This window comes from Molossus molossus, unplaced genomic scaffold (assembly GCF_014108415.1).
Source record: "Molossus molossus isolate mMolMol1 unplaced genomic scaffold, mMolMol1.p scaffold_m16_p_11, whole genome shotgun sequence".
In the NCBI taxonomy this organism is placed as follows: Eukaryota; Metazoa; Chordata; class Mammalia; order Chiroptera; family Molossidae; genus Molossus; species Molossus molossus.
In genome coordinates this window covers 1,668,745-1,689,249 of record NW_023425346.1, presented here as the reverse complement: position 1 = coordinate 1,689,249, position 20,505 = coordinate 1,668,745, and the positions used below count along the sequence as shown (strand labels likewise).

General features: G+C 40.8%; 1 protein-coding gene and 1 pseudogene across 12 annotated transcripts in view; both read right to left on the bottom strand.

The window, feature by feature from the left end:
* MAP3K2 (mitogen-activated protein kinase kinase kinase 2) overlaps window positions 1-20,505 on the bottom strand; it is an 84,769-nt gene that overhangs the window by 9,373 nt on the left and 54,891 nt on the right. For all 12 annotated transcript variants that reach the window (XM_036253983.1, XM_036253982.1, XM_036253978.1 and 9 more), the window contains 11 exons: window positions 20,289-20,329; window positions 18,753-18,852; window positions 12,007-12,120; window positions 11,549-11,636; window positions 7,536-7,666; window positions 6,453-6,532; window positions 4,806-4,873; window positions 4,540-4,632; window positions 3,485-3,691; window positions 1,134-1,282; window positions 660-791 (listed from right to left, as the gene is read on the bottom strand). In XM_036253983.1, the coding sequence (XP_036109876.1) occupies window positions 660-791; window positions 1,134-1,282; window positions 3,485-3,691; window positions 4,540-4,632; window positions 4,806-4,873; window positions 6,453-6,532; window positions 7,536-7,666; window positions 11,549-11,636; window positions 12,007-12,120; window positions 18,753-18,852; window positions 20,289-20,329 (1,203 nt within the window). The remainder of the gene's footprint in view (window positions 1-659; window positions 792-1,133; window positions 1,283-3,484; window positions 3,692-4,539; window positions 4,633-4,805; window positions 4,874-6,452; window positions 6,533-7,535; window positions 7,667-11,548; window positions 11,637-12,006; window positions 12,121-18,752; window positions 18,853-20,288; window positions 20,330-20,505) is intronic.
* On the bottom strand, window positions 7,077-7,170 carry LOC118625909 (annotated as a pseudogene).

Here is a 20,505-nt window from a genome sequence, read left to right as displayed (position 1 = left end):
CTACAGAAAATAAGGGGATAAAGAAACAAATCAGTCCAGCCGGCATGGCTCAGTGGATGGAGCGTGGTCCCATGGACGGAGAGGTCCCAGTTCGATTCCTGGTCAGGGCACATGCCAGGGTTGCAGGCTTGATCCCTTAGTGGGGGGCGTGCAGGAGGCAGCCGATCCATGTTTCACTCTCTCTCTCCCTTCCTCTCTCACTAAAAAACATATTTTTAAAAAAGAAACAAATTATACAATGCCATGAGATGAGACCGTCAACAGAACAACAGCCTGGTCTACCTGCCAGGTCTGTGTCATGAAGGCTGCTCTAGATTAAAGTAGGAGGAGGGGCATAGAACCCCAGGTGCCGTGTGGGCCTGACTGGGTCCTAGTTGGACACAGCGGCGACGACGACACTTCCGGGGCTCCCAGAGAAATCTGTTAGGACTGCTGTGACGTTTGCAACCTATGTTAGTGTATGTCAGCATTTTTAAAAATGAAAAAAGACAAAGATAGATGAAGAAGATATAAAAAATAAAATTGTATTACTGATTTAGAACTCCTCCAAAATGTCATTAACTAGGTATAACTTTTTATAATCAAAGTTTTACTGTTTGTCGTTCCTCAACTCAGTTTTTAAATAAAGCATGTCTGTTTTCAAAGGACACACTACTTACCCCCGGCATGTACTCCATAAATATGGAGAGGGCTTTCTCCTGGGGGTCCCTCAGGCAGCCGTAGTACTGAACAATGCGTTCATGCAGTAAGTTTTTCAACAACTGAATTTCACACTCAAGTGCATTTACTTCCTGAAAGACAGAACTCACTGTTAACCTGTCCAGCATTGTCCGTAAAAGTAGAGGTTCTAATTTCATTGACCATCAAGGTGACTTAATTCTGAAATTTTTACTTCCTAAGGAATAAACATTTAAAGTCCCTTAACAATAACCTTCGTTACAGTCCTTGAAGGTATACCAATGCAACACTAAGTCAGATTATGAATGTGATTGAGCATCATAAGAGAAAAATTCACAGTACAAAGATAAACATATCTGTTTTGCAAATAATTTCTAATAAGGAAAAATAGAAATTCCAGTGTGCTATATTTATTTTACTTGAAATGCTTGTTTCCAGGGTGCAGAGATCCTCACCTTACTGGTCTCAGGCCGGTCAGGGTCAAACTGAACCTGCTTCACGGCCAGCTCTCTTCCCGTGTCAACGTCGTAGCAGAGGTAGACCCTGCCAAAGGCGCCCTGGCCAAGCAGCTTGCCCAACCTCCAGTTTGTGGGAGCACGAGGTGCTAAAAAAGAACACTTCCTTAAAATGGGATCACAGACAGCACAAGACGGTTCAAGACTAGATGAGCATATATATTAGTAATATTCTTAACTGAGTATGTCTGAGTGAAAGGGAAAATCATAATCATCCGAGTTTATAATGATCATCTTTTCTTTTTAAACATTTTTTAAATGATATTGAGAGAGAGAGAGAGAGAGAGAGAAACATTGTTGATAGAGATAAACACTGACTGGCTGCCTCCTGCATGCCCCCCACTGGGGATCGTGCCTGCAACCTGGGCCTGTGCCCTGACCAGGAGTGAAACCAGCGACCTCTCTGTGCATGGGACATCGCTCAGCAAACTGAGCCACATTGGCCAGGGCATGATCATCATCTTCGAAAATTTTTCTCTTCAGTCAATTTTTAAGAATTCTAAACCCAAACAAGGTTCATAATCCCGTAACTCGTTTTCTCCAATGAGATTATTCTTTTTCTTGGTTATAAATGTAACAGTCCTGTTCACTCAATCTAGGATGCCACTGGCTGTGAGACACCCTGTTTCTCATCTTCACTGCAGCAATATTCGTAGTTTTCCATCTGCCTATGATGCAGGAAGCTGGAAGAGCACCACTCTAATCTAATGGAACAAAGTTCTGAAAACAGCCAGAGGGAGAAGCAGACTATAGGGACAGAAACAAAGATACAAAGTACAGAACACTTCTCAGTATAAAAGCCAAAAAAACAATAGAGAAATAGTTTTCAAGTGCTGGAAGAAGAAAAAAAAAATCTGCCCAGAATTCTACACTGGAAAATAAAATCTCCCAAAAATAAAGGAGAAATAAAGACCTTTTTCACACAAACAAAAGCTGAAAGCATTTATTACCAGCAGACTTGTATTACAAAGAAGGCCAAAGTAATGATTCAGGCACAAGAAATGGGACACCTGACAGAACCACGGGTCTACAGAAAGAGCTAGAGAAATAAAATGAGAGTCTATATAAAAGGCATGCTCTTGCCCTGGCCGGTTTGGCTCAGCGATTAGAGCGTGGGCCCACAAACCAGAGAGGTCGGGTTCGGTTCCCACTACGGGCATGTACCTGGGTTGTGGTTTGTCCCCGGCCCCGGCTGAGGTCATGTGGGTGGCGGCCAGTCGACGTGTCTCTCTCATGCCAATGTTTCTCTCTCTCACTCTCCCTCCCACTCTACCTGAAGATAAATGCAAAAATGTCCTCAGGTAAGGATAAAAAAAATAATTATAAATAAATAAAAGACAGCTGTCTAAGCAAGAACAACAGTAGTCAGTGTGAGGGCCGAGATGCAAAGTGAGACACGAAGGCGCTGGCCCGAGCAGGACTCAGTACACAGGTGTCACCGCCCTCTGTGCTCAGATCTCTGGACGCGCTGCTTAGTGACAAAGTCCAAGCACTTCCCAGTCTGGCCTTAGTTACCATTCCAGTCCTGTTCCTACTCTTCCAAGTAAGATATCCTCCATTTCAGGTTAAAATAAACTACTCTTGACCTGCAAAACATGCCATGGCCTCTTGCACATGCCACCTCCACAGCTGGGAACCCTCCTGGCATCTGAGATCTCGTTCACACACTCCCACACAGCACTCTCCCTACAAACTGCACCTCCGAGGGTGTGTCTGAAAACCCAGTGCAGCCCTGGCCGGTTTGGCTCAGCGGTTAGAGCGTCAGCCTGTGGTCCAGAGAGACTCGGGTTCAGTTCACGCTAAGGGCACATACCTCAGTTGCAGTTTGTTTCCAGCCCTGGTTGGTCATGTGGGTGGCAACCACTCGATGTGTCCCTTTCACACGGTGATGTTTCTCTCTCTCTCTTCCCCTCTCCCTCCCTCCCATTCTATCTGAACAAAAAATGGAAAAATGTCCTCGGGTGGGGATTAAAAAATAAATAAATAAATAAAATACAGTTTAAAAAAGAAAGAAATCCCAGTGCAGGAACCCAAAAGAGAAATGTGAGGTGAACAAATGGAGGACCGATCGGTGACAATCTTCCCAATGACAGAGGACAGAATCATCTGAAGTCATTCAGCAGAGATACCATGCTGACACCTGACATTCCCATCACCTTTAGAAGAACCACTTTTCTCTCTTTTGAGAAGTTGGTCTCCCTCTAAGGACTGTTTTGGTATTTATTCCTTTTAATACATAAAACTCTGCAAAGGCTGTTACACATCTCACGATGCCACTTTCTACCACTTACATCGGCTGGGCGGGCTGACATCCATCACGGTCAGCGTGGGGTTCTCAATGTCACTCCCCCGCCTCCTTGCTCGACCGTCATCATGCTCCGGGGTGAAGATGCTGCTGCCACTGCTGGTGCTCAGGGAGTGGTCTGTGGGGCTGAAGCTCACCGGGGACCGGAAGCTGGTCCCCTGGGTCCTCCGAGCTCTAGGGAAAGTTTTACGACCTACAGAACAAAAATATAATCACCTTAAAACTTGTATTAATTTGTCACTGAATGTTTTTAAATTTTGTAATGTAAGGAACAGAAATCTATCTTGAGACTAAGCTAAGAAACTGAAATAGCAATGATTATTTGATGATGTTTTAAACCTAAAATTAGTATTTTTAAAGAGCTCCCTATTAACAAGGAAAAATCTTTGTTAATAGTAAATCATAAAGTCAACAATGAAAATCCAAGAAAAATAAATGAAAAGTAGGGACAAACAAACCGGATCTGAATACAAATTAAAATAATCTCTTATGTTAACACATATATACACACATTCATAAAATCAAGGAAGAGAACTCCTTCACTTTAGGATAAAAAGTAGAAAAAAATTAGTCTCATTTCTAACCATAATTTAAAATATAAATCAAAATTGGAAAGTTTATAGGTAGAAATATTTTTTTTCCTTAAAAGGGCCATGCAAGTACGAATTTTATAAAGGAGTAACTTCTAAATATCATTTTTAATTGTCCTTATTCTTCTAAGGGAAAGATAAATACTATGAGGTAAGTTTGCATAAAGCTAAGATGTTATAGTTTTGGTTATGACCCAATTTTTTAAAAAAAATTTAGGCAGGAAACAATGTCTAAGAAACAAGTCTGTTTATTTATTTTTGGGTACGTGCCCCTAGCGGGAACCGAATCTAGGACTCTCTGGTCCGCAGGCCGACGCTCCAAACACTGAGCCAAACCGGCCAGGGCAAAACAAGTTTATTTTTAACAGTATAACTTAAATATTTTTTTTATATTTATTATTTTTGAGAAGTTTCACAAACTGTTCTTGTGGTCCAACTGCCAGCAACTTACCATCATTATAGTCTTGATGGTGATATGAGACATGGTACCTCCGTGGGTATGTTCCCCCCTTTCCAAATTTCTCAAAGATAGGGTTCTCATAGTCTAGTAGAACACACAAGAAACTTCAGTTATTAAAAAGCCAAATATTTCTTTCAAATAATGAAAAACACACTTACACATTTTTATTTGACTTAGAAAAACATCCCCCTCTCCCTCCCAGCTAAAACATTCTTCAATGACATAGCATTAAACATTCAGAACGCAGATCGTCTGACCTGAAAGTTCCTGATGATTATCTGGGTAGCTCTGTGCCCTAGGCATTCGTGACTTGGGATAGCTCTCTCTAAAAGTAGAAAATGTCACATTAAATTAAAGAATGTAAATAAGACATTAGAAAACTTCACGCGATGCTGATGTCTGTGTGTATGTGTGGAGACCATATGTATACATAAAGGAGCTCACTGTAAAACGTTAGCATCACTGAAAGAAGAAATTTCTTCTGAAACTCGTCTTTGGTGCACACAGGCAAAGCGCTGGCCTTTACAATGAGCCCGAAGAGCACAGTGGTACGCATGGCAGGCTTTGGAATTACAGGTGCTGGGAATTCCTGTTTTAATCCTAGCTCTGCCACTGAACTAGCGGTTGTAGCGGGGAATGACCTTCCTGAGACTGTTTCCACATCTATAAAGAGGAGATGATTTCTAACTCATCATGTGTGTATGTGTGTGTATTTCACATTACTATTTCCCTGAATTTCTTAAATGTTTCAAATGGTTATCTTGATGTGGAGGCAAAAACAAAGGCTTCCTGTACACAGGTAACAGAAAATCAAATGTACATTCCCACACAATATGAGTTATATTTTTACAATTTACTTTCACAGGTCAATCCCAGAGGAGACTGAACAGGTAAAGTGTTAATAAAGTCACCGATTCTGTGCATCCTGAGACCAGCAGAGAGGGAGCACCTGTAACCAAACAGTCAGCTGCAACTTGACCCTGAACAGCTACTTCACAAAAGTACTTAAATTTGAAATCACAACTGCCAAGAATGTTGAGTGATTTAGGATTTGGTGCCAGAATGAACACAATCCTGAACAGGTGAGACAACTCACAAACTCTCCAAAACATTCATAAAAAATATGATAGTAGCTTTGCCAACACAGTTTTAAAAGTAAACTTACATGAATTCTAAGCTTGCATTTAGCTTCCAAACACAATTTTGGCAAGCAGGAATACTCAAAATATTGTAATAAGGTATCATTTTTTTGTCTTTATTAATTTTGAGAGAGAAAGGGAGAGGGAGAGAGGAAACATCGATGAGAGAGAACGTCAATTGGGCCACCTCCTACTTTCCCCCTACCAGGAATTGAACCAGCAACCTCTTGGTGCATGGGTTGATGCTCAACCACTAAGCCACACCGGCCAGGCATAAGGTATCATTTTTAACTAATAATGATACTGAGCCCCATGGGGTTAAGGGATTTGTACAAAATATTTTAAAAATTCATTTGTGCCCTTGCCAGTTTGGCTCAGTGGTTAGAGCGTCAGCCCGCGGACCAAAGAGTTGCAGGTTCGATTCCGGTCAAGGACACATACTTCAGTTGAAGTTCATCCCCAGCCTTGGTTGGTGTCCCATGTGGGAGGCACCCAGTCGATGTGTCCCTTTTACGTCAATGTTTCTCTCTCTCTCCCTTTCTCTCACTTTTTTCCCTCTCTCCCCCTCCCACTCTATCTGAAGATAAATAGAAAAATATTCATGGATGAGGATTAAATAAATTCATTTGCCAAAAATATAGACAAATATCAGTTACAGTCCTCTGAATGTAGCACAAAAGCATAATTCAACATTTTATACATACGTGTGTGTGCGCGCATATGTATCCACACATGTTAAAAAACAAAAATTACAATCAACATTACCCATCCAAAGGACTATCAAGTGATGGACAACTTCCTGAGCCAGAATTTTCAGGGCTGCTTAAAAATAACGGGTCCAGCATCTAGAAAAATATAGAGTTCCACCATCTGATGTTTTGTTTTTTTTTAAAAAAACAGCTTCATTGAGATATAAATAATGTAACATAACATTTACTCATTTAAAGTGTACAATTTAATGATTTTCAGTATATTAAGGGTTGTGCAACCTTCACAACAATCTTGGAACATTTTCGGTACCCAACAACAAAACCCCAAAGCCAACAGCAGTCACCCAAAGAGCTACTCACTTACATGTTTAATGTGTGTAGCTTTCCCTTATAGGCAGGCTACAACTTCAAAATTTCCTAAGAGAAAAACATTGTTTCTCTACAGATTATTAGCTACATAATTAAAAGCTGGAAATGTCACGTAATGTTGCTCACTGTAACGGCACAAAGGCCCCGCCCAAGGGAGACTGATGATGCTGTGACTGGTCCTTGTCAGAAAATGAAACTGCCATCGTGAGCAGCCAATGTCAGTTAAGGAAACAACGAGAACTCCATGGAGATATTTCAATGCTGCAAAACTTTTAATAACAATTTTTTTCTATTTTGTTCATTAGATTCCACAAAAATACAGAACTTCACAGATGTGCACAGGGGCCATGCTAACCCTCTCTGCATGGTTTCAATTTCAGTGTGTGTGCTGCTACAGTGAGCCCTTAGTGACGTTTTAAAAGTTGACAAACCTCACCTTCACAAAGTTAAATATTTGTTTTACTGTGTCTTTCAAATATTAATTTTAAAATCTGAATATTAACCCCAGGATTACAAATACCTGCATTCATTTATTTATAGCTGGGCAATATAAAACAGTCTGCCTCACCCCAGCTGTCTTTATGCATGAACGCACAGAGGTACATGTAAATCAGTGGGCATTTTCCTACATTTTTTACTATTTTGTTCACTTAAGGAAGATATGGGGTTGGAAAAGAGGAGTCAACACACACCCACACACCTGCCAAACCACAATGACCTTGACAACACCCCTTTAGACAAAGTGAAACCATATCTAGCTTCCGCTCACCTGGTCCATGCTCTCGGGGATGAACTCTCCTTCACTGTTGATGCTGGTGAAGGACCCATTGCGGGCCACCTGATGCAACTCGTCTGGAATGTATCCTGGGGGAGGGGAGCTTTGATCGCGACTGGTGGGACCTCAAAGAAGAAAAGTATATGATTTTATCAGTATCAGCATGGAATCAATTTTTGTTTTAATTGAATATACCCAGAATTTCTGGACTATCTTACAAATAATTTTAGCAACTAAAACCCAGTTATCAAAATTTATCAAAACATCCATGTATTTAGAACTTTAAATATTTTTATGCCTTTCTAAACTCCCACCTCAGTGTAACGATTACCTCACTGTGACATTCATTTACATGTATTAGGTGGGTGCCCTCTTCTGGCTGCTGACAAATGCATTGTGGGGTTGATAACACAAGAAAGTCTTTTAGATGAGTGCCACTGCTTCAGAATTTCCGGAAGGCACCTGTGTCCAGGGCTAGCCTCAGTGTGACTTACGGAAGGCATCAGAATGTAGTGGAGAGAACGTGGGCTTTAGAGGCAGACCTGTGCATAAATCCCAGTTCTAGTTATCTATCAGCTATATGTCTTTGGGAAAGTCAGCCAATCTCCAAAAATCTGTTTCCTCCCCTGTAACATAGGACTAAATCCCTTCTCTGCAAGAGTACTGTGACTACCAAGTCATCCATAATGAACACATGCTATGCACATCTATCTCCAACACCCCCTGTCTACTCCCTCTTTGATCTTTAGAAACCTAAAGCTAGATGACTTCTTACCCACTTAGGTCACATAAGAATGCTTTCAATTTGGAGCCCTGAGCTCCATTTTTGGGGACTTAAAATAAGGCTTTTGTTGTGGCAAGCCATGTTCCTGAAATGCACATTTTTTCATAGTTTAGAAAATCAGAGAATCTAATATAGGTCATCTAATTAATCACCTAATTTCTTATTAAACAAGAATCCACTTTATTTTTACCTGGTTGTACAGAAATAATGCTGTTTATTAACAGTTTCTCTCCTTTGCTCCTAATTTTTTAAAATTAAACAATAAACAACATATGGGTAAGTTATATGAACATTAAAACTCTGGTCAGATTTCAAACAACAACAAAAAATGTTTTCCCTTATGTAAAGGGGTGATTTTAAGTCTATACCAGGGATGGCAGGGGAAGAGAGAATAAAATGGTTACCAAGAGATGTGTGTACGAGATGACTGTCTACACTTGACTCTATGATGAGGGGGAGCTGAACTCTAAGCCGGGGCTGATTTAGGCTTTGTAACAACTATGACCGCACTGTCCCTAATATTTTTATTCCTTCCATATATCATGGATTATAAAAGAAGACCAATATACTCATAACTAAAAGGAGACAGGGAAGAAAAAAAGACTATGGAAGTGTCGCCTCCTGACTTAATGACTTGTGCTGGTAATGGGTGTGCCAGTGCACTCCTGGTCAGGGCCTTCACCCCAGCACAGGTTCCCATCCCGAAGCGAGTCTTTTCTCCAGCTATCCATTATGAAACTAGTTGAAGGGAATAACTGTTAGTAAATAAGGAAAAAAGATAATGATCATATCTATCAAAGCACTCCGAGCTGAAAAAGGTACTTAAAGGAGTACCAATGGAAGACCAGTACTCGACACTCTATAATTCCCACTGTCTTCTTGTGCTGGCAGTGGGATCAGACAATAATATTTATCAGCAGAACAAGACTGAAACGTTCAGTACGATTTTAACTCAAAATGAATTTAATATGTCAACTTAACTAGTGCATTTAAGTTTGTTCTGTCTAATGCAACTAAAATAAATTGGCAACGTTTGCCCTGGCCAGAGTGGCACAGTTGGTTGGTGTGTCATCCTGTACACTAAAAGGTCGTTGGTTCAATTCCAGGTCAGGGCACATACCCAGGTTGTGGGTTTGATCCCTGGTTGGGGCATGTGGGGGAGGCAACTAATCAATGTTTCTCTTTCTCTTCCTTCCTCTCTGTCAAATCCATTAAAAAATAATAATAAATAAAAATAAATTGAGAATTTTTTACTTTGAAATGATAGGTACCATAATGTGATGAGAAAAGGGAATAAAGAAATGTATAACTAATAATACTCGTGCTTTCTAGTTTGAAAAGCAAACTGCTTTACAAGTGTTCTCTCAATGTACTGCCACACAATCCCATGACTGAGAGATGCGGGCGCAGTGACTGATCAGGCTAATCAGAGAGCTGGAACTGATATTCCAGTGGCCCCAATGTCCTTCCACCGTGAGTTATACAGAAATACATCCAAATGAAGACAAGCAGTGTTTACTTGCAGATTCTCTCCACTGCTCCACATTTCCAGCATTTCTGAGAACAAAGGGACTTATGTAAGACTGACCCTCAGAAGGAAATAGCCATAAAATAACTTTTTCTAGAGACCAAAACAGGTAATAAATAACTGGTACTTTTGGTAGTTCGCGTGCTAATCTAATTTTTCCTTGGATCACTGACAACCCTCCCCTGCCACCGGTCTTGGACTCCCAGTCACACCCCTTTTCTGTCTCCCTCTCTGGCTTCTTCCCTGTGCATTTGCTGCTCCTCTGTTTCTTCCCTTTACACCATCACTCAAATACGTTCTCCTTCTGCCCCCTTTAGACTCTATTCACTGCCCGGTCTGTTAAAAACATGTATACCAGCCCTGGCCAGTTTGGTTCAGCGGTTAGAGCATCGGCCTGCCGTCCAGAGAGACCTGGGTTCGGTTCCCACTAAGGGCGTGTACCTCGGTTGCAGTTTGTCCCCGGCCCTGGATGGTCGTGCGGGTGGCGGCCACTTGATGTGTCCCTTTCACGTCGATGTTTCTCTCTCTCTCCCTCCCACTCTATCTGAACAAAAAAAATGGAAAAATGTCCTCGGGTGAGGACAAAAAAAAAACATGTATACCAGTGGTTTTTGAGCAATGTGATACTCTTACAATATAAAAATGTAGATTATCAGTGCTTTATACAAATGGAAAACTGGGGAATTAAGAGCAGTTCTGCCCAACCCATGCCTCTTAACAGGCTTCCTTTAAAACAAACGCACAGCCTGGCCGGTGTGGATCAGTGGACTGAACATCATCCCACGGACTGAGAGGTCCTGGTTCGATTCCAGGTCAGGGCACATGCCTGGGTTGCAGGCTTGATCCCCAGGAGGGGGCGTGCAGGAGGCAGCTGATGAATGTTTCTCTCTCACACTGATGTTTCCATCTCTCTCTCCCTTCCTCTCTTAAAAAAAAAATCAATAAAAAACATATTTAAAATTTTAAATTTAAAAAGGCACACAGCATCCATCATCCATGTCACTTCATACCACAAACTTAACTATAACAGTATATTATTAATGAGAAATAAAAATTGAATACTAATGAAGTAATAATAAAGCATAACCTTGAAACTCTTAGCAATGTTTATTCTGATAACATTCATGGCATTAACTAAAACTTATGAGAAAAGTTTATGAACATAGTCCATTCATTAAGTTTTTTTTAAATCCTCACCTGAGGACATGGTTAAAAAAGGGAGAGAGAGGGAGAGAGAAGCATCAATCAGTTGCCTCCTGTATGCTCCCCACAACTCAGGTATGTGCCCTGCTTTGGAATCAAACTGGCAACCTTTCCGTGATGGGGACGATGCTCAACCAACTGAGCCACTCCAGCTGGACCATCCATTCATTTTAATATATTAAAATACTTCTTTTAATTTTCTTCCCTCCAGTTTATTTGCACAATTAAAATTTCTTTGAGTAATTTCAATTTGTTCAACATAAAATACCCCGGGGTATATAAAGAAAGAGAATGTGTAAGTTGGAGACTGCTAACCCTGTAATAATTGACATAATTTTCAAGAAATATGAAATACTAGACCACAGTTCACTGAGATAAATCACAGAGTATAGAGATAAGCTGCTATTTATCAGGGTTATGCTTAGGTTGCATAAAAGGATAGAGAAAAAACAGAAATCACCCATTTCAGGATTCAGACACTGGCTTTCTTACCTATTATAGAAAGCCGTTTTTTCCTCTCTGCTTCAAACACTGTGTTATCCAAGTCATCTAGCGATGGCATTGGTTCCACATTAGTAGCCTATAGAGGAAAAAGGATGATTAATACTATTCTTCCCCTTTAAGGCTTTAACAGAACCCTCTCCCCACTAAAAACATCCTAGATGGTCCATATTGTTTGTGAGTCTTACCAAATATACTCTTTGAAATTTTAATATAATTCTTCCCAAGTTCTCAATTTCTGCTAGTTTCACATGTACAATATATTATACTTGTAATTTTGGCTACACAGTTTTGAGGAGCAAGGATATTAAACTACAGTAGTTACAATTTGTAAATTTTCATTTAATCATATTGAAAATACATCAATTATAGAAGTAACTATGTTTCATATATTGACTTTTACAGGCACAGATCCGAAAATCCTTACTGAAAAGCACCCCAGTTCATACCTGTGTACTTCCATCTATCACAAGTAGTATCTTGAGGCTCTTCATATGAATACTACGATCCAGCAGTTCCACGGCTTTGTCTAAGTCATCTTGCGTAGTCAGTGGAATTACCAACTAAACAGAAAGAAACATTAGGAATCACCACCCACCTCCCCAGGTCAAGTCCTCCCAGGACCCTCTCCACTCCTATGAAGTCACACACGGTAGCTTTCAGAATACCTGCCTCTTGGATTTGTCAGTGTAATGAAATTCTGAATGAACACGTGTCCCACTGTTTTGCTCTTTCCATCCTGCCACCCCTAAAATCACAGAATATGAACACTTCGTCTTGCTTTATGAATTATTAAATTCTTCCAGAAACATTTTAAAATTATCTAGAATATTCCCATAATATTGCTAAACTTAAGTTATACTATCTTCACTCCAAAAGAGCATTAGAGTACACACAGACACTATAAAATAAAAGGCGCTATCATCTTTCGTCTGCACTGATGAAACTTAGCTTTTTTTCTTCTTTTAAACAGTAACCACAAATCTGCATTCTCACTGGGTGTGCTGACCGACACACCACATACAATGGACACCTGAGACAGCTATGGTGGAAGGCTCGTATCCTAACCCTGGTGACTGGACCCCTACACTCAATAAATACCAGCTACATAAGTTAGCCATCCCATAGTGAATCCTGAAGGTAGAAATCCGCTTTCACCAGTCCCCTAATGGATCAGACGTTATAAGGGGGGGGTATATGAGAACAAGCATGATTCATACAATTAAACAAAATCAAAATAACCCTTTTCTTTCTGGAAAAAAAAATGGAAACTTAATAGCATTACACGACCTTCAATAACCTTCAAAGTCTACCCCGTTTCATTAGAAGGAGGACAGAATGAAAACTAGTGAAAGTACCCCACACTTAGCCATTCAAGTGTAAAGACCTGGTCAGTCTTTGGTCCTCTACAGTATAAATTCCTTGAAGGCAAGGACACCCTGCCCCCCCACACACATACCAGCAATCAACACAGAGCAAAAAGAGCAAACACTCGCTAAATGCTGTTTAATGAGCACCACACAGGTGAAGCATCACCTGACCCAAACCCACTGGGCAACATGGTGTGCACTCCTGGTCCAGAGACGACTTTTTTTTTTTTATCCTCACCCGAGGACATTTTTCCATTTTTTGTTCAAATAGAGTGGGAGGGAGGGAGAGAGAGAGAAACATCGACATGAAAGGGACACATCGAGTGGCTGCCACCCACACAACCAACCAGGGCCGGGGACAAACTGCAACCGAGGTACGTGCCCTTAGCGGGAACCGAACCCAGGTCTCTCTGGACCACAGGCCGACGCTCTAACCGCTGAGCCAAACTGACCAGGGCTCCAGAGACTTCTTTATGGAAAAAATTCACACTCGGCTGGTCTGGCTCAGCAGTTAGAGTGCGGGCCTGCAAACCAAAGAGTCGCAGGTTCAATTCCGGTCAAGGGCACGTACCTCGGTTGCAACCTGTCTCCCTCCCTCCCTCCCTCTCACCCTATCTGAAGATAAATGGAAAAATATCCTCAGGTGATGATTTAAAAAAAAAAAAAAAAGATTTAGAAAAAAATTTCTTGTTTTAAGAAAAGCTACCAGGCCCTGGTCAGAGCATCAGCCTGCACACCAAAGAGTCTCGAGTTTGATTCCCAGTCAAGGGCACAAACCTGGCTGCAGGCTCCATCCCTGACCCTGGTCAGGGCGGGTGAATGAGGCAGCCAATCACTGTGTCTCTCTTGAGGATGTTTCTCTCTCTCCCTGCCCCCACCTCTCCCTTCCACTCTCTCTAAAAATCAATGGAAAAAAATATCCTTGGGTGAGGAGTAGTTCCAAATAAACAAGTAAATAAGTAAATACAAGAAAGTCTGCCAGACTGTAGCACAGCAGACCCTGCAGGAGGCGAGCTCTGGTTTCTCAATCAGCCTTCAATAAAACTGGTTTCATGAGCTGTTGCACCTCAGCCAGGAGCCATCACGCTGCTAAGGGAGGACGTGCTGTGTAAAGCAGGACTAATGAAGAAGAATTCCATCACACACTCTGCTTGCTCCCTGCCCAGTGCCTGAAATCATATCCCCAGTTTCTATACATTACAACTTATCAACCAGACACTTTTTTTTCTGAGAATTTTTTCTAATAACAAAAAATTGCCTTGGCCGGTTTGGCTCAGCAGTTGGAGTGTCGCCCGGGAACTAGAGATCTCGGGTTCGGTTCCCGCTAGGGGCACATACCAAAAAAAAAAAAAATTAACTGTTTGGTATCACAGAACAAGCCTGATCTACTTAATTACATTCCTTTCATTATCGTGTCAATTATGAACCATAATGGTACACTTTGTTCCTATCATTAATAGTCTTTTATATTATAATTTAAGCACTGGAAAACATTTTAAAGAAATGATGAAGACTGTTTTACCAATTTTTCATTTGAGGGCAAAACCTATGTATTTACTTATATTACACATTTAATTATAATTGGAATATTTACTTCTCCAAGATACTGTTGGTTTGGGGGAAACACTAGTTTAAATCCCATAGCAAACATGAAGGAAAGGGATCCTCTTCTCAGCTTGCACACATGAACTGTGGGCGCTGGGGGGCCAGAGCGGGAGCCTGGACTACTCCGTGGTTCTGATGCAATCCCCTGGATGTTCTGAGGTCACCTGTTACAAACTGTGTCAGTCCCTGCTTGCCTAAACTGTACTGAGTAAATCACACAATGTTTTCCTGCTTCATTAATTCATTTTAGTCTCATTCGTGAAATCAATTTCCGCCTGACTTATTACTGATAAATCAGTTGTGTGTTAATATAAAACCTAGAAGAAACACTAAAAATTGAGTCAGAAAACCCACTAAATAAATTTTTAAAAAATAGTTTTCCTGACTTTACATAGTGAAACATTAAACAGTCCATAAAAAGTTTTTCTTCCTCGCCCTGGCCGGTATGGCTCAGCGGTTAGAGCGTCGGCCTGTGGTCCAGAGAGGCCCGGGTTCGGTTCCCACTAAGGGCACGTACCTCGATTGCAGTTTTTCCCCGGTCATGGTTGGGTCGTGCGGGTGGCAACCACTCCGATGCGTCTCTCTCTCCCTCTCCCTCTATCTGAACAAAACATGGAAAAATATCCTCGGGTGAGGATTAAAAAAAAAAAAAAAGTTTTTCCTCCTCTACCCATCGAAAATGGAAACCATCTTAAAAATCCACTTTCTTTATCCCCCCCCCTTTTGATCCTCACCTGAAGATTTTTTCATTAATTTTTAAAGAGAGAGGAAGGGAGGGAGAGAGAGAGAGAGAGAGAGAGAGAAACATTGAGGTAAGAGAAAAACACTGATTGGTTGCTGTCCATAGGTGCTCCGATTGGGGGTTAAATTCACAACCTAGGTATGTGTCCTGACCGAGAATCAAACCCGCAACCTAGGTACATGTCCTGACCAAGAATCAAACCCACAACCTAGGTACGTGTCCTGACCGAGAATCAAACCCACAACCTAGGTACATGTCCTGACCGAGAATCAAACCCGCAACCTAGGTACATGTCCTGACCAAGAATCAAACCCACAACCTAGGTACGTGTCCTGACCGAGAATCAAACCTGCAACCTAGGTACATGTCCTGACTCAGAATCAAACCTGCAACCTAGGTACATGTCCTGACCAAGAATCAAACCCACAACCTAGGTACATGTCCTGACCAAGAATCAAACCCGCAACCTAGGTACGTGTCCTGACCGAGAATCAAACCCACAACCTAGGTACATGTCCTGACCAAGAATCAAACCCACAACCTAGGTACATGTCCTGACCGAGAATCAAACCCGCAACCTAGGTACGTGTCCTGACCAAGAATCAAACCCGCAACCTAGGTACGTGTCCTGACCGAGAATCAAACCCGCAACCTAGGTACGTGTCCTGACCGAGAATCAAACCCACAACCTAGGTATGTGTCCTGACCGAGAATCAAACCTGCAACCTTTTGGTGTAAGGGAGGATGCTCCAATCAACTGAGCCACCAGCCAGGGCAGAAAACCCACCTACTTCCTATGCACACCCCACATCTATTGCTCATGACAATGCACACACACACATCCCCCCCACACACACACCCCTGATACTTTTTACATAAACAGGAGCCCAACTAAAATCCAATCAATTGTGGCTTAAATGTACTTGTTTCAATGTTGGCAAGCTAGAAGTTTACAGAATAGTGATTTTTTGGAACATATTTTATATTACACTAGAAAACAATATTTCTAGAATTGGAATAACAAACAGTATAAATGAGTTTTTTGCTTGTCCACAGGCCAACAAAAATAACATCCCCTGTAAGTTCTTTCCTAAGACTCTGAAAGTTCAAGGGCACGCACTGAAGCAGTCATCACACAGATTCCCAGACCACAGATTCTCACACAAGGAATTTTAAACGAGGTCCTGTCACCCTAATGCCTCCTCTACGTCCTCCTGCCCAAGGCCGCCCAGTTGTAAGGGCAGAGCCACTCCCAGAAACCCTTCAGAGAGCCAAAGGGGAAAAATCTGAAAATGGAGAAACGTTCCTATTTTTAGAAAATGGAGGAGGGTTCCTAAAACAATAGCTCAATTAGCCTGATGTCAGCCCTCAATAAAATGCTACAAAATTTATATACACAAATTGGGAGAACTCAGAAAAGAAACAGTAAGTCTAGGAACAAGAACAGGTATAGCATGAAAAAATTTCAAACAAACATCATTTTTCTTGCTAGACCTTGCCTGGTAGATCAAGACAATACTGTAGTCTTAACATATCTGACATTTGAAAATGTTCTATGATACAACTTTAGACCAAACAAAAACAAAGATGCTTCTGGGTTCCCCTAGAATCACAGCATGAGATTACAATTCAAGTTCAAGATGTTTACATGGTAAGAGACACTAGGAAACACTGGCAGAGAAATAAGGAGGTGGGGAGGAGGAAACTCATGAAGGATGCATTGTCCAGCAAGTTACCCCTGTGGGCAAGTGGAGCCTGTCCCTCCCCACCTATTCTTGGTAGGTACTTCAGCCTGGACCCTAGAACAATGTTCCTGAAAAGCCACCAGAATCTCAGGGGCTAGCAGTGGGAAATCAGGCCGGCACAAAAAGAAATAATAAGTGCCAAGACGGAGCGGGGCAACAAGGTGTTCATGGCTAATAAAAAAGCCAACAACTTACTTGAAAAATAAAAATTTAAGGTATTACAATATTACAGTACTCATCACTTAGTTCAGGTATACTATTTCTTTAAAAATGGATTTTCAATCAGAACATCTTTCATTTTCAGCTGTTTCTTAAATGAGCTATATTTTCATGTTCTCTTGCTTCAAATTAATAATTCCTTTGAAAATCTTGTATTTTCAAATGTTTCCATTTGCATAATGCTTTAACATTTGCAAAGCAATTTCACATTTTCTAAAATTAACTTTTTACTAAGCTTTCCACTGTCACTCCATTTCCACTGGTGCTTTTCCTGTTCCTACAACAAAGAAGTCTCGTCCATGTCAGGCCCCCCACTGCTCTCGAGCTGCTCTCCCACCAACAGTGTTCCTTCTCTCACACTCTTTGCAGGGCTGGCTGTTCGTATAAGCCTCAGTCCGTCTTCCTTCGTACCATCCGAATGGAACACCTACCGCCCTTGCCTTTATTCTTATCTCGATACTTTTAGCATTTCCTTCAAAGAACATAATATATTTGAACAATTTATTTACTAACTGCTTCTGTTACAAGTCTACGAATTCCATAAGGGCTGCAATTCCTAACTTGTAGCACTATACCTGGCAAATTCAATAAGTAACTTCTGAGGAGGTAAAAAAAACAAAAACTAAAAACACCAGTACAAACTGGCCAGTTAACTGCATTGTCCCTGAAACTTTCCAGATCTCAACATCTTGAGATCCCATAGGATCTGAAAGAAACCCCAAAGATCATAGAATCCAATCCAAATTATACAGAAGTTTCAAAAGAGGATTCCCCAGAACACAGAGCTCCTCAGAAACACAGCCAGCCCTTAAGGTCATCATAGACTGACTCCCAAATATAAACATGATCTAATCACGTCTTAACCAACACGGAAATCATCCTGTAAGTTTCAACTAAACTGTTTCACTACCAAAGCTCTATTGTCTCTGTAGCCAAGCATGGAGTATAAGAAAAGATAGTTTATCAATAAAGTACACAGAGCCCTGGCAGGTTTTGCTCAGTGGTTAGAGCATCAGCCCACAGACCAAAGAGTTGCAGGTTCAATTTCAGTCAAGGGCAGGCACCTCGGTTGCTGTTTGATCCCCGGCCCTGGTTGGGGTCGTGCAGGAAGAAACCAATCAATGTGTCCCTGTCACATCAATGTTTCTCTCTCTCTCCCTCCCTCCTTCACACTCTGTCTGAAGATAAATGGAGAAATATCCTCGGGGTGAGGATTTTTAAAAAATAAATAAAGTACAGAGTAAATATAAAATACAAATAAGTAGCAAACACCTAGGATATATGTATTTCCTCCTTCAACAGACTCTCATTCAATTATTTTCACAGCAGCACCTTTTAGTATCTTTGACACTGGAAAATATCCACTTTAATTAGTTAAATTTACAAAATGAACTGAGCCAGTCCCCCTAGCACACTGTACCCTTCTCAACCCCGGCTGACAGCGCAGCCCTCACGTGGCCTCTGAGATGCGCACGGCTCTCCGCAGGAGCAGCAGCTTCCGCGGACCCCTGTACCTCGTTGTTGGTGTAATGCAGCTCCATGGCCTGTCCGAAGGCAACCTTGGCTTTGGACCTCAGGTCATCCAGTTTGACTGGTCTGGGGAACTGAAGGATTCTGTGCAAACCAGATTTTAAAATGTTTTATTTTCTTAGGCAGAGTTAAATAACATCCTTCATCGGGTATCTCTTGAACAGAGACATTAAAATCAAGTAAAGATGTAAACACCCACTTTATGTGAACACTACAATGGCTTATTTCTGATCAAGTGCATTCACTCTCAACAAAAAGTTCAAGAACTCTATAGTCTGTCCCATTCTAATAAAGTTATAAAAAGGAGTTCTCAGAATGTTCCACAGTTTGTAATTTGCACTGACACTTACGTGAATATTAAAAAGAAATGTGAGATGTTCACAGAAGAAAATAGTTAAACGTAACTAGACAACATCCACACAATGGAATGGACCAGAACTGTCAGAAAGAATAAAGTTGTTTTTTGGGGATTCAGATTTTGATTTCTGTACCATTATCAACTCAGCGTTAAAATATAAATGTATTTTAACTCTCGTATTTTCTTCCTATGTTGCAATGCAGGCCTGTGCTGCCCCGGGGAGCACGCACCCAGGCGTGGAGACAGCTGCACAGCCTGCAGCCCTGCAGGGGATGGTCTGCTTCACTGGCTTCATTCCTTCATGGCCCAGCACATAGTAAGCAAACAATAAACAGTGTTCCAGGAATGGGGAAAAAAAACAAAAAAAAACCTCTGAAAATATCCATAAAAAATTTTTAAATAGGAAAAAAAGTAGAATAAACACTATGTGTATGGTGTATCTGGTATATCCCATTTAAAAAAATTGTATCTCTGTGTTACATTTTTATATCTCAGGATATATGATTTGTGAGCCTCTTTAAAGTCCTTAAAATGGATAGATCTTTTCATTAAATTAATTTAATGAGACATGAATAACAAAAATGAAATCCCATATTCTCCAACTCCTATTAGGATTCTTAGTAATTGTGTTGTTAACCATCACCACCACCTCCACTACTGTCCTGAGACACAGATGCCTGGAAGAAGACTAGGCTTACACCTCTGCTAAACAATTTACAGCCACCGTTCCGAATCAGTTCCCTCATTCCAGAATCATTTCACCAATTAAGTGCATGTCATATGACTGAAGGTCTTGAGAATAATCAAAATTGTGCATGTTAAGCCCACATACATAATTCTGTATAGTATCTGAAGCACTGATATAATTATGATATGTAAAAATAACAGGAAATGGTAATATTCAATGGCCGCATTATGTAATGATCTTATTTACTTCCTAATACTGCAAAGTGAAAACATTAATCCTTTCTAATGTTTAGTCTGAATTTTGACAGCTTCTATCTTAAGTCTAAATATATGTTACATATTACCAAGGAATATTCTATTCTCAATTTGTAAGCCATGAGCTTTCATTAAAATATAGACAGAACTTCTAAAGACTTTACCTAGAACACATATTTAATTAAATCAATAATCTGAAATGTCATGTTTCTTTCCTTACCTTTTCTCTCCTCTATGTTCAAATTTGACTCGGACATCATTCTATAATGAAATGATAAGTCATCTTAGAAATCAGATACAATTTCTAGAATTTCTAAATCAATATTTTCTTAATCACTCATTTAAAACAGAGCAGAGGGGGAAGGAGGTTTCATTTCAGTATCAACTCCAGTCAATTGACAGGGTCTGCCAAAGAGCAGGTTGAGAATTACATGACT